The sequence below is a fragment of the Rana temporaria genome, chromosome 4, assembly GCF_905171775.1.
Source record: "Rana temporaria chromosome 4, aRanTem1.1, whole genome shotgun sequence".
NCBI lineage: Eukaryota > Metazoa > Chordata > Amphibia > Anura > Ranidae > Rana > Rana temporaria.
In genome coordinates, this window is record NC_053492.1 from 436,087,999 (window position 1) to 436,103,376 (window position 15,378).

General features: G+C 44.8%; 1 protein-coding gene across 1 annotated transcript in view; it reads right to left on the minus strand.

Annotated features, from left to right (window-relative positions):
- The window catches only part of RPS6KC1 (ribosomal protein S6 kinase C1), a 239,590-nt gene that overhangs the window by 189,677 nt on the left and 34,535 nt on the right, over positions 1–15,378 (minus strand). The window contains exon 4 of the mRNA XM_040351456.1: positions 5,423–5,538. Within this exon, the coding sequence (XP_040207390.1) occupies positions 5,423–5,538 (116 nt within the window). The remainder of the gene's footprint in view (positions 1–5,422; positions 5,539–15,378) is intronic.

Below are 15,378 nucleotides of genomic sequence, written 5' to 3' on the forward strand. Positions count from 1 at the left end.
CAAATAGAGCTTTCTTTTGGTGGTATTTGATCACCTCTGCGGTTTTTAGTTTTTACGCTATAAACAAAATAAGAGCGACAATTTTGAAAAAAAATTATATTTTCTACATTTTGCAACAACAAATATCCCCCAAAAATATATTAAAAAAAAATGTTTTTCCTCAGTTTAGGCCGATACGTATTCTTCTACATATTTTTCGTAAAAAAAATCGCAATAAGCGTTTATTGATTGGTTTGCGCAAAAGTTATAGCGTTTACAAAATAGGGGGTATTTTTATGGCATTTTTATTAATATTTTTTACTAGTAATGGCGGCGATCAGCGATTTTTTTTCGGTACTGCGACATTATGGCGGACACTTCGGAAACTTTTGACACATTTTTGGGACCATTGGCATTTTTATAGCGATCAGTGCTATAAAAATGCATTGGATTACTATAAAAATACCACTGGCAGGAAAGGGGTTAACACCAGGGGGCAAGGAAGGGGTTAAGTATGTCCCTGGGTGTGTTCTAACTGTAGGGGGGGTGGCCTTACTAGGGGAAATGACTGATCTTCTGTTCATACGTTGTATGAACAGAAGATCAGCATTTCTATCCCTGACAGGACCGGGAGCTGGGTGTTTACACACACAGCTCCCGGTCCTCGCTCTATAACGAGCGATCGCGTGTGCCTGGCGGCGATCGCGCCTGCCGGGCACACGCACAGGAGTCGGGGGAGAGCGCCTCCGGCGGCACGCACGCGCCCCTAGTGGCCTGCACGAGAGCCGACGTATAGCTACGGGCTCTCATGCAGGGGAGCCGACCTGCCGCTGTAAAACTACGGCAGCTGGTCGGCAACCAGTTAATAAGCACACTTACCTGTCCAGGTTGCCTGCAATGTCGGCCGCCTGAGGCAGATCCATCCCTCGGACTGGGTCCCTGTGCCGCCATCCTCACTAAGGGAAACAGGCCTTACAGCTTCACTGCCCATTTCCTACTGCGCATGCACGAGTCGCAAGGCTATTTGTGAATGGGAACACCATCCTGTGTGTCCCAAAAGGCAGCGTGCCTCCACCTCCCAGGAGGCAACGCGAGGAGATCACAGAACCTCACCGTGGAAGAGGCAGATTAGGACGATCTGCCTAGTAACAGCAATTTCTGGTAAATTATATATCATTTTATTTTATTTTTTCTGAGCCCTTTTAGCCATTTTTTATTAGGGTGGACCTCCACTTTAAGTTGTTTCAGTGCCACCCAATTTTTTGCGGAAATCTGACAACTCTGCTGGCGAAATTACAGCAGGGTTGTCATCCCCTCTGCACAACACTTGCATCTCCTCCCCTTTCCTGTAATGTATATGCGCCGCAAGTATATAAGAGGAGCAGCATGGAGGTTGAGCACGCACTTGAACACAAGAGAAGATCATAAACAATTGTATATTTACTGTCCGATTTTACAGACATCATAGACAGGGGTGTAGTGCAGTAGCCAATTTTAAATTGTTCAGCAATATTATCTATTTTAAGGAAACTTCATCAACTAGTGGAAGTTTTTCATTTCATGATCTATACCCTCGTTTTGAATTGTACGGTTGGTATAGTGTATCTATCCCTACATTGAAAAGCGCTGAGCAAACTGTTGGGGCTATATAAATCCTATACATTATAATAATAATAAAAATAATAATAATAATAATAATAATAATAATAATAATAATAATAATACCTGGATGACAGCTTTGGCTAAGCAAAGGAGAGCAGCCCCCATAGGGCTTCTAACTTACCAGCTGGTCCGCGGTCACTGTACCTCTGCCGCTCTCTCCGCATGATTTTAATTCTCAAACTGCAACTGTCTAATAACTGTGTCCTCCAAATTAGGAGCATGTGCTCAGATAATTTAACTTATTCACTGCCTGTTCATCTGCAATGCTGCGATGTCTCAGCTGTGAGCCAGACAGCACTAAGATCATCTGAATGCTATGAGAACACACAAAGCATTTTGCAGGAAATTAACAAAAATGTGATTGCAAAAAACACAAACAATTCTGAACTGTCAATACCAAATTCCCTTGATCTCATCTTTATTTTTTACTAAACAGAAAATCTGGATAAAATAGTTTTTTGTTGCCAAATCCAGAAGCATAACTAGAACCTTCAAGTGCCATTAAAGGTTCATTTAAAAAAAAATGTTTACAAACGTCATGCTTACCCGCTCTGTGCAGTGGTTTTGCACAGAGCAGCCCCGATTCTCCTTTTTTTGGGCTTCCCACTGGCACTCCTGGCTCCTCCTCTTGAGCCAGTGCCCCCAATAGAAAGCTGTTTACTCTGGGGGCACTGGTGTGTGTTCGCGTCCATAAGACACAAAGAGCTATGGCTTAGCACCGCCCACTGGTTCTCTCCTTATTGGCTCACTGGCTGTAATGGCAGGTGCCAATGGCTCCTGCTGCCGTCTCAGCCAATGGGGAATAAGACCTGGGAGAAGCTCGGCTCTCATGCACATTGCTGGATCGCAATGGGACTCATGCGAGTATTAAGGGGGATGGTGGGGTCGCTGCACACAGAATGCTTTTTACCTTCATGCATAGAATGCAATGGAATTTAGTGAAGGGGACGGCCCTCAAATGAAGCTACCATGACACTCAGAATTCTCATTGAGATTCTCAATAAGGAATGTCTCTTTGATAAGTTTGAGCATTAGATCTTAGAGGATTTTGTATCAAGTATGAAGCTTAAAAGGGATTGTAAAGGTTTTTTTTTGTTTTCTAAATAGGTTCCTTTAAGATAGTGCATTGTTGGTTCACTTACCTTTTCCTTCGATTTCCCTTCTAAATGTGAACACAGCATCTCCCCACAGGGATGTCGTCCCAATTTAGAAAATAAAAAACTAACCTTTGCAACCCCTTTAAGTATTCTAGATGATGAGAAGGTTGGAGAGCAGCCTTTTTAAAGCGGGGGTTCACCTAAAACACCAATAGACCATTACATCCAGCATACTGCTGACATCTACAGTATGCTGGATTTTTTTTTTTTAATCCGCTGTACTTACGGTCTTATGGTTGTTTTCACCGGGCTTCCGTGTTCTCGCTCCCCCGGGGAGTAGGCGTTCCTAAGACGAGGCATAGATGATTGACGTGCGGGTAAAGCGCTCATCGCCTTCCGAAAATATCCGGCACTTTACGGCGCCTGCGCAGTCAGCTCTACACAGCAGGCGCAGGCGCCGTAAAGAGCAGAGTCCCCGTCGGATATTTTCGGAAGGCGATGCCGCGCTTTACCCGCACATCAATCGTCTCCTGGGAGGATCAACACTCACTCCCAGGAGACATTGCGCAGAGCTCCCCGTCGGGGAAAAGGAGCGACACGCCCACTCCCCGCAAGGAAGAAGATCCGGAAGTGCGGCTGAAGACAGGTAAGTGTACACATTTAAAAAAAAATGATGACGCTACAAGCCTTTATTAAGGCTGGAGATAGGTTAGCTAAAAAGTTAATTTTGAGGGTGAACCTCCGCTTTAAAGTTGATTACTCAACTAAAAATTGGAAGCATATGACTCGTCCTTTAAGCATTTTCAGATAGCGGAAAAGGAGAGGAGTCCCTCTGAAGGTGGTTGTCTAGGTACCCTGTTACCCGAATGCCTAGACTTCTTAATATGGCAAGAAGGGTGCAAGTACCTTTGCGAATATTCTGGGTGCAGAGGATAAAATGACAGTGCGAGGAAATTAAATGATTGTCTCCTACTCCAAACTTGAGGAAGTGGCGATGAGGCAGGTAAACAGGAATATGTAGATAAGCGTGTTAGAGATGAACTGATGCCAAGTATTCCCCTCGTCTCAGAGGCAAAAACCAACCTTGTTACTGTCGCGTTTTGAGGGGTGTCCCCTCTTCTTCAGAGCTCTGAAAAGGAAACACCTCTGAAACGTGTCAGTTTTTTGAACTGATCATCCTACCTCTGGCATGTACTTGCAGACCAGGCAGGTTGGAGCATTTTGGTGACTGTGATTTGCTTGAAACACATATTTGTTTTGGGAGTATAATTTTGTATACCAGTGTCTGTTCTTTATTATTTTTTAGAGTACAGAATCTGAAGTAGCTGTGCATAGTAACCAATCCGCTCCTATCTTCAGCTTGTTCCACTGGGCTTTAAAAATGAAAGGGATAAGCTGACTGGTTGCCATGCACAGCTTCTCCATATTCTGACTGCACCATTGAATTCCCTTCTTTGGATTGATTTTTTTTTTATCTTAAATTACATCAAACTGTTTTAGATCTTTCTAGAAAATGTGTATATTGGGTAAAATAAAGACATTGGCCCGGATTCACGTAGCACTTACTTCAACGTATCTCGAGATAGGCCGCGTAAGTGTAAATGTGCGCCGTCGTATCTGTGCGCCGTGCCCACAGAACTAGATACGCCTGAAAATAGGCTTCTTCCGACCGACATAACTTTCCTATGCCGTCGTATCGTGGGCGCATATTTACGCTGGCCGCAAGGGGCGCTCCCATTGATTTACGTTTCGAATATGCAAATGAGTGAGATACGCCGATTCACGAACGTATTAATATACGCGGTTTACGTAGGTCGTACGCCCGACGTAAAGTTATTCCCCATCTATGAGGCACAACTCATGCAAAAGGTATGGACCAGGGAACAGCCGTCGTATTTTTCGTCGTTTACGTAGTAGTAGGTGAATAGGGATGGGCGTAGGTTACGTTCAAGTCATAGGCAGTGATTCGGCGTATCTTAGGCGCTCGTTCCGACGTGATTCTGAGAATGCGCACTGGGATGCATCCACGGGACAGCGCATGCGCCATACGTTAATCATATCTATATGACGCTCAGTCCATCATTTACATGGGGTCACGCCTCATTAGCATGGCTCACGCCCACTGCCACTTACGACGAGTTACGCCGAGGGAACCCATCGTAGATTTGGGAGCAAGTGCTTTGTGAATACTGTGCTCGCCGCTCTGCGCTACGTCGGTGTAGCGTATATTTGATACGCTACGCCGGCATAACTATGCGCCCTTGTATGTGAATCCGGGCCAAAGTATACAATCATGCCTCATACACATGATCGGTTTTCCCCGCAGTCAAAAGTCCGCCGGTGAAAACCGAGAACCTGCTTGGGTGTCTCCCCCCCTTGTACACACATCCGGCTTTCCCAACAGGAAAACTGCCATGAAAGCATTGGTCTGGAAAACCGTGTGTATGCTCCACTGCAGTGTTTCCCAAAAGAAAACTGGGGAGCAAAAAAATGCAGAGAATCATGGCAGGAAAAAAAATAAAAAAGAGAACAAGCTCTAATTTTTTTGCTCGCAGTTTTCCTGTCGGCAAAACTGCTATGGAGCATGCACACGCCCGGTTTTCCCGACCCAAAAGCAAACATGGCAGTTTTCCTGTCGGGGCATTAAGCCACAATTTCCAGATATTATAGTTACTGATATTTACCTTAAAAAACTCCTCCAACTGCGAGCTGTTGTAGAGAGCTGGGATATTGGCAGAAAATTGGAGCAAATCTTCCGCACACTGGCGTCTCTCCTCGATCACACACTCATCAAATCTCCCTGGAATACAAGAGAGTCTCATTAGAAAGTAGAGAGGATGGAGACAGCGTGACATAAAGCTTGCATCATACCCAACAACTGTCTACAGAGACATGAACCCTGGCTGCAACAACACAGCTACAGTGCCTTGCAAAAGTATGCACCCCCCTTGGCATTTTTCGTGTTTTGTTGCCTCAGAACCTGGAATTAAAATGGATTGTTTGAGGATTTGCATTAGGGTTGTCCCGATACCACTTTTTTAGGACCGAGTACAAGTACACAGGGCCGTCTTTACCATAGGGCAAACAGGGGCAGCTGCCCAGGGCCCTGTGTTGGGGGCCCAAAGCAGAGCCGCCCGTTAAGCCCCTGTGTTAAGCCCCTGTGCTGCCCACAAATCAGCGCTGAAAATCATCAGCGGCACGCTACTGCTTCCCTTCCCAGTGTTTTAAAATGTACAGCACCCCTGGCTCCCTTTAGACATGCCACTGGGTGCTGCTTGTATACAAAAGTGAATTAGAATGTGATTTTATAACATCCCCAGTTTGCTCTTCCCGAAGCCGACTTCTTCATGTCCTGCACCTCAAGGTATGTCACTGTTTGCTAATCTGTTTGCTAATCTGAATTGTAAATAGAAGTTTTCTGTACAGTGTGCCCAAAGTCTTTATAATATTTGATGATTCACTGCAGGTCTGGTCAGTGTTTTAAAAAGTTCCTCTATTTTACACATGGCATGGCATGGGGTCACAGCACCGTCTGTCCATTCTGCTTTAGCACCATGGGACCCATTCAAATCAATGGGCTGCTGTGCCTGCACAAATGAGGGCCTTCTTGAGGAAGGGGACTTGCCATGTTTGTGAGGAAGAAAAATGCAGACTGTGACCGAAGAATACCATCCCTACTACAGTCATGCATGGAGGTGGAAACATTATGCTTTGGAGCGGTTTCTCTGCTAAAAAGGTACAGACTGGCTTTGCCGCATTGAGGAGCCAAATGGATGGGCCATGTAATGTAAAATCTTGGATGAGAACCTTCTTTCCTCAGCCAGAACACTGAAGATGGGTCTTTCTGCATGACAAATACCCAAAGCATACCGCCAAGGCAACAAAGGAGTGGCTAAAGAAGTACATTAAGATCACGGAGTGGCCTAGCCAGTCTCCAGACCTTAATCCTACAGAAAATGTATGTCAGGAGCTAAAACTTTGAGTTGCCAAGCGACATCAAGAAAGGATTTAGAGAAGATCTGTAAAGGATGAGTGGACCAAAATCCCTCCTGAGATGTGTGCAAATCTGGTCACTAACTACATGAAAAGTCTTACCTCTGTACTGGTCAACACAGGTTTCTCCACCAAGTACCAAGTCAGGTTTTGCTTGGGGATGAAATACTTATTTTACTCACTGAACTGCAACTCAAATTATAACATCTGTATTATGTGTTTTTTTCTGAATTTTTGGTTGATATTCGTCTCTATCATTTTAAATTCACCTATGATAAAAAATTATAGACCCTTCAGTTCTTTGTAAGTGGGCAAACTTACAAAATCCGCAAGGGATGAAAAAATTATTTTCCTCACAAAGTGCCGAATCGCAAAATATGGCCTGGTCATAAAAGGGGGTAAATCTTTCAGAGGTCAAGTGGTTAAGGTATTTAACAGATTCCCGCCGGCCATACTGTAGAATGACCGCAATATGATGTCCTCCTATCAGGGATGGACTGGGACAAAGATTTGGCCCTGGACCTCGTCCAGACTGGCCCACTTTGACAGGTCTCTCCCATGTCGGCCGGACAACTTCCGCAATCCCCCCCCCCCCCCCGGGCACCCAAGCCCCCTCTCCCCCTTTACTAGCCGTTCTACTTGATTAGAGTAGAGCGGCTAGTACTGGTACTCTTATAGGCAGTACCAGTGGGGAAGTTAGACATTATTTCACCCGGGGCAAAGAATAAGTTCGGTGCCCCCCCTTATGGGACAAGATTAGGCAGAAGTGAGAAACTCCCAGGCCATAGCTGTTGAGTCAGCAGTCTGTCCCCTCCCCCATGCTCCTCTGTCATCCCCCCTGCTCCTCTGGTCTTCCCCCTGCTTCTTTGTTCCCCCCAGGTGAGCGCTGCGGGGAGGGAGAGACAGAGGAGCGGAGGGGGGGTGGCGGTCCGCTGTCACTGAAGCCGGCCCACTGAGCCATCGGCCCACCGGGAAACTCCCTGTAGTCCCAATGGCCAGTCCATCCCTGCCTCCTATTCTTGCCACGCATGCGTGCCTGCAGCATAGCGTCCAGTAATGTGTTGCTGTGTCCCTCAGACAAAGCCCATCACAGATCTCTGTAACGAGGCAATGATGCAGGCTCTTAACCATGTGATCAGCTGTGTCCAATCACAGCAGACCACATTTGTTTTAACTACTTTTTAAATAAAATTTGAATTTCAACAATAAAGCATATTTTGGCACCTTTAAAGTTTCATTACTAGAAGAAACTGTTTTGAAAGAATTGCAGGGTTTTGTGTTGTTTTAGCTATACGTGTAAACCACAGATTGATGCATACCATATCAATACAGCTGATGTTTACATGAGTGTATGTGTATATATATATATATATATATATATATATATATATATATATATATATATATATATATATATATATATATATATATATATATATATATATATCACACACACACACACACACACACTATATATATCGGTATATATAATTTGGCAATTATACAGTATATGTACATGGGGACAGCCAAAATGTCCTCATGACATACACAATGGTTTTCTTTACCGATCCTCAGTCCTAGAGTCCACTGGATCGATGAAAACAATGCACTGTCTGTGGGTCTTCTCTCAACAAATGTTGAGCAGTCCATAGACTGTTCGGGTTTTGGCCCATTCTTAATGAGCTGGAGAAATTCGCTCAGTGGTTGACACTATAAGCCACCTCCTGCCCAAAATCACTTAAAAAAAAAATCGAAGGAGACGGCGAGAAATTGTCAGCCAAGCAGCCCCTGCATCGAATCAACTGTAGATGCTGTTTGAATATTTGCTTGGACCGACTGTCAGAATGCAGGAGGCACATCTGCGCTGCTAGTGTGATAAAGGAAATGGAACATGGAAAAAAATCTATATTGTAAGGCCAGCTTTAACCACGTCACCCCTGAAAGAGTTTACCCCCTTCCTGACCAGAGCACGTTTTGCTATTCCCCACTGCATCACTTTAACTGACAATTGCGCGGTCGTGCGACTTTGTTTTCCAAACAAAAGTGACGTTCCTTTTTCCCCACAAATATAGCTTTCTTTTGGTGGTATTTGATCACCTCTGCGGTTTTTATTTTTTGCGCTATAAAACAAAACAAAAAAAAAAAAAATCGACAATTTTAAAAAAAAGCAATTAAAATAAATAATTCTCAGTATGTATTCTACATATTTTTGATTAAAAAAAAAAAATCGCAATAAGCATATATTAATTGGTTTGCGCAAAAGTTATAGCGTCTACAAAATAGGGGATCGTTTTATGGCATTATTACTCATTTTATTTTTATTTTTTATTAGTAATGACGGCGACCTGCAATTTTTATTGCAACTGCGACATTATGGCAGACACATCGGAGACACTTTTGGCGCCATTTTGGGACCATTGTCATTTATACAGCGGTCAGTGCTATAAAAATGCACGGATTACTGTGTAAATGACACTGGCAGGGAAGGGGCGAGGAAGGGATGACGTGTGTCCTAGGGAGTGATTCTAACTGTGAGGGGGCTGGGCCACCACACAGTTGACACAGGGAGCAGTAGATCAGTGTCCTGTCACAAGGCAGAACAGGGAAATGCCTTGTTTACACAGGCATCCTCCTGTTCTGCAGCTCCGTGACACGATCGTGGGACACCAGCAGACATCGAGTTCGTAGGTACCGTGGGCATGGTCACAGGGCTCGCAGCAGGGGCCCACACAGCTGCAAATTCAAAGCAACGTGCCTGTACGTTGCTTTGCACAGCTGTGCCATTCTGCCAACGTATATCTACTGGTGGTGGTCGGCAAGTGGTTAAAGTGGACATGTGCGTTTCCCAAAAACTTCAAAGGACCAGGTTCACTTAAAGGAACACTAAAGTAAATTTTTTTTTTTTTTAAATAACAAACATGTTATACTTACCTCCAGTGTGCGGCTCGTTTTGCACACAGTGGTCCCCGATCCACGTCTTCTGGGGTCCCTCGGCGGCTGTCTCGGCTCCTCCCCCGCAAGAGCTTTCAACCGTCATGCGAGCTTGCATGGTAGAAAGCTCTTGCGAGCGTGCTCCCGTGATACAGCGGTGGGCATAGCCGACGACTGCATCACTCGGCCCCACCTACCCGGCGCGCCGTGTCATTGGACGTGATTGACAGCAGCGCCAGCCAATGGCTGCGCTGCTATCAATCCATCCAACCAAGCCAATCAACAGCCAGGCTGGGAACCGAAGAGGATGACGGGGACGAGCGCAGGACTTTCGAAGGGTGAGGCAAGTAAAACGGGGGCTTGGGTGTCGGATGTTTTTCCCCCCTAATGCATAGGATGCATTAACCACTTCCATACAGGGCTTTTATACCACATCCATACCAGGCCTATTCTGGCACTTCTCTCCTACATGTACAAATCATCATTATTTTGCTAGAAAATTACACAGAACCCCCAAACATTATATATGTTTTTTTAGCAGACACCCTAGGGAATAAAACGACGGTCATTGAAACGTTTTATCTTGCACGGTATTTGCGCAATCATTTTTCAACCGCCTTTTTTTTGGAAATAAATAGTTTCATGAATTAAAAAAATAACAAAACGGTAAAGTTAGCCCAATTTTTTTGTAAAATATGAAAGATGATGTTACACCGAGTAAATAGATACCTAGCATGTCACGCTTTAAAATTGCACACACTCATGGAATGGCGCCAAACTTCGGTACTTACAAATCTCCATAGGCAACGCTTTGAAAATTTTTACAGGTTACCAGTTTAGATTCTAGTGCTAGAATTGTTGCTGGCACTCTAACGCACGCGGCGATACCTCACATATGTGGTTTAAATGGCGTTTACATAGGTCGGCGGGACTTGCGTGTGCGTTCGCTTCTGCGCGCAAGCTACTGGGGACAGGGGCATTAAAAAAAATTGTATTTCTTTTTTTTTTTACATATTTATTAATTTTTTTACACTTTTTTTTTTTATTTTATTTTTTTTATTATCACTTTTATTCCTATTACAAGGAATGTAAACATCCCTTGTAATAGGAATGTGTGTGACAGGTACTCTTTATGGAGAGATGCGGGGTCAATAAGACCGCGCATCTCTCCTCCAGGGTTGAAAGCATGAAATCGGTGAAAAAAAAAATCACCGATCTCATGATTACAGTTGCTTAGCAACCGCAATCACGGCTTTGTTTACTTACGGGGACCCGGGCGTGACAACATCACATCGTGCCCGGGTCCTCCGACGGTCATAGAGATGACTGGTGACCATCTGGTCACCAGTCATCTCTATGCTTCCTGCCAGCGCCGGACGATTCGTTCTCTGGGCCCCCGATGGCACGGGAGAGCCCGGAGAAGCACCGGATGGCGGCGGGAGGGGGGGGGGTGTCCCCTCCCGCCGCCTGTAAGGCCTCGTACACACGACAGAGTTTCTCGGCAGAATTCGGTGAGAAACTCGGTCAGAGCCGGATTCTGCCGAGAAACTCTGTCGTCTGTACACTTTTGGCCCGATGGAGCCGCCGAGGAACTCGTCGAGAAAATAGAGAACATGTTCTCTATTTTCTCGTTGTTCTATGGGAGAAGGCGGCCCGGCGAGCTCCTCGGCGGTTTCAGCCCTGAACTCGACGAGGAACTCGATGTGTTTGGCACGTCGAGTTCCTCTGTCGTGTGTACGAGGCCTAAGAACGATCAAGCGGCGGAACCGCCGCTATGATCGTTCTTACGTTGTGCAGAATCGCCGGCAGAAGAGAAGGATATCTGAATGATGCCTCTAGCTGCAGGCATCATTCAGATATCCCCCCACAAAGCCCAGGACGTCATATGACGTCCACTCTGAACGGTAGAGGTCCTTTGTGGACGTCATTTTACAATGGGCCGGTATTGAAGTGGTTAAGGTGAAAAAACATTTACCTTTACAACCACTTTAACTGCTGCCCTCCTTAGCTACACCTGATGGGTTCCTAAAGGTTGGTGGAACCGTGATCTCACATCTAGGAGTGTGCATACCTGTGCACTCCTAGAGAACAAGCACACTACAATAATCCTTAAAATATGCGCTTACTGAAAATGCACGATAAAAACCTCAATTTCCAGTACATAGCGATTTTCTCATTCTTACTTTATATCTGTAGATACGGATTGCCTCTGTGGCCATTATACTCTGGGCTGTAAACAGGGGAAGTGTGCAGTGGCGTGACACAAGAGATAAGAGGGGGATTCTTATACAAAATAAATAACCCTGGGAATCCACACTGTGAGCATGGATAAGCAAACAGAACAGCACGGTGCATGTTATTACATAAGTGTTCAGGCCTGATTTATAGATGTGACAAGCAGATATTATTGCCCACTGTGGCTGGCAATAGAGAGAGCAGGTTGTGGAGATAGAAAGGATCTGTTATCACTGCTCCACAAACCGAAGCCCTGTGTTTGTTTCCTGGCTGGAAGAGCAATGGGAGAGAAGGAAAAACAAGAGGACGCTTTCCCAAGGGGCTCCTTACTCTGATGTGATCACAGCCATTCTCCATTGACACTCTGGCCTCTTGTTTTCAAAGAGTCTGGGAACAGAATATATTAAGCAAACACCCCGGAGGATTACTAGACAAACAGTGCGTGAAGGACTCTGTCCCCTCAAGCTGTAGGCTTCCTCCCACGTGTGTGTCTCAAACACATTGAGAGCTATGTGGGAAATCCCAGGAGGAGAGAGTTGGGATTCCCGGCCAAGCTGTCCACCAGAAATATTCTAATAGCACATGGCAAGAGGAAACAGACGACATGCAGGAAAGATCTGGCTGCAGTGTAAAGTGGAGCCGGCAGGTTAAATGCATGCATGCCACATAAAGTGTAAGTGGAAAGCCCTACCCTTCCCTCACCAATCACACAATACCAAAGGAAGATGCCAAGCATACGCCTCCAGACTGCCCTGTCTCTGTGGCCACAGCAACGCTGAATCCTGGCCTAGGCCAACAAGGCCCAGGCCCAGGGCAGCACTTTGCAGGGGGCAGCACGGAAAGAGTTCCCGACGGCTTGCGCTACACTGTTAGTGTAGCACTGGTCTTTTGGGGCTGACGGGCAGAGGGGCAAATTAGCCGAGTGCCCCCATAAAGCAGCCGCAACTGTGTGTGTGTGTGGGGGGGGGGGGCTGCTTCAAATTTTGACTGTCCTATCATCCTGGACCACAAACCTTCCTCACTGTGCTATGTTTTCTGCTGCCCCATTGGCATGGTTATATCTTCTTAGTCCTCTCCATAAAATTATCAGAAATTTGTGCATAAAGCGGAGGTTCACCCAAAAACACAATTTTGTACCATCCAAACTAGCATACTAGCATCAGCTACAGTATGCCTTTTTTTTTTTTTTGCGCTGTACTTACGGTTTAATCGTAACTTTCGTTTCAGACTCCGGCGGGGAAATGGGCGTTCCTATGAAGAGTGGAACATGATTGACGGCCGGCTATGGCGCGTCACACGTTCCGAAAATAGCCGGAGTAGGACTCGGCGCTATACGGCGCCTGCGCACAGACTAGGAGCTGACTGCGCAGGCGCCGTATATATCCGCGTCCTATTTTGGCTTTTTTCGGAAGGCATGACGCGCCATAGCTGGACGTCAATCATGTACCCCTCTTCATAGGAACACCCATTTCCCCGCCGGAGTCTGAAACGAAAGTTACAGATTAAACCGTAAGTACAGCGAAAAAAAAAAAAAAGGCATACTGTAGCTGATGCTAGTATGCTCGTTTGTATGGTAGATAAACAAAATTTTTTTTTTAGGGTGAACCCCCGCTTTAACCACTTAACCCTTGGACCATATTGCTGCTCAAAGACCAGAGCACTTTTTGCGATTCGGGACTGCGTCGCTTTAACTGACAATTGCGCGGTCGTGCGACGTGGCTCCCAAACAAAATTGGCGTCCTTTTTTTCCCACAAATAGAGCTTTCTTTTGGTGGTATTTGATCACCTCTGCGCCTTTTGCGCTATAAACAAAAATAGAGCGACAATTTTGAAAAAAAATACTATTTTTTACTTTTTGCTATAATAAATATCCCCCAAAAATATATTAAAAAACTTTTTTTTTCCTCAGTTTAGGCCGATACGTATTCTTCTACATATTTTTCGTAAAAAAAAAAAATCGCAATAAGCGTTTATTGATTAGTTTGCGCAAAAGTTATAACGTTTACAAAATAGGGGGTATTTTTATGGCATTGTTATTCATATATTTTTTTTACTAGTAAAATCAGCGATTTTTTTTCGGTACTGCGACATTATGGCGGACACTTCGGACACTTTTGACATATTTTTGGGACCATTGGCATTTTTATAGCGATCAGTGCTATAAAAATGCATTGGATTACTATAAAAATGCCACTGGCAGTGAAGGGGTTAACACTAGGGGGCGGGGAAGGGGTTAAGTATGTCCCTGGGTGTGTTCTTACTGTGGGGGGGGGGGGTGGCCTCACTATTGGAAACACTGATCCTCTGTTCATACATTGTATGAACAGAGCATCAGCATTTCCCCCCCTGACAGGTCCGGGAGCTGTGTGTTTACACACACAGCTCCCGGTCCCCGCTCTGTAACGAGCAATCGCGGGTGCCCAGCGATCTGGAAAAAGGATCACCCCCTCCTAAAAATGGCTTGTAAACTCGATCGGGTGTAGCTAATCACCTTTTCAATGGCAAGCAAAACCATTTGACTTTGAACGGTGATGAGCTGTGCTCATTTTGATTAGCTCAGCATGATAAGAGCTTTCCTGGAGCATTTGATGCAACAGAAGCAAACAATCAACAATGGGTGGCAAGGCACTGTCAAAAGATCTCTGGGATAAAGTTGTGGACAGGCACAAGTCAGAAGATGGATTAAAAAAAAAAATATCAAAGGTTTTATCCAAGCCTAGGAGCACAGTGAAGTCAATTATTGAGAATTGGAAGATATTTGGTATAACACAAATCCTTCCTGGATCAGGACGTGGCTCCAAACTGGATAAAAGAGCCAGGAGGAAACTGGTGAGAGAGGCTACCAAGAGGCCTACAGCAACTCTGAAGCAGTTGCAGGAATTTATGACAAAGAGTGGTCATTGTATGTATGTGACAATAATATCACAAAATGTGACTTGTATGGGAGGGTTGCAAGAAAAAAAGCCATTTAAGAAAGACCACATGCAACAACGACTGAGCCTTGCCAAAACGCACCTTGAAGATCCTGAGGACACATGGAAAGAGGTTTTTGTAAAAAAAAATGTATATCTTTTCATGTCACAACACTGAAGAAATTACACTTTGCTATAGGGGGCGTCCGATTGTCGGTGGCTAATATTCGAAAGAACTTAAAAATCTTTTTTGCTTAGAAAATTTTATTTTGGAATAAATACAATTTCCCGTTCACTGTTCAAAATGTGTTCATTTGAGAAAAATTTCTATCCTACTCCTTTAAATTTCCCATTACTACAGCAGAAAAAAAAAAACGTAAATGTGAGCCCTCTAATGATTAGAAAATGGAACAAATGACGATTCTGCTAAGTATTAGCTTGGACTTTATTTCCACTTTCATTAACGATCAGTAAATTAATCTGTAGACAGAGTGAGGTTGATTTACTAAATAGAGTTGTAAATCCATTAATAAATTCACCTTTCCAACCGGTCAGTGTCTGCTACTCCT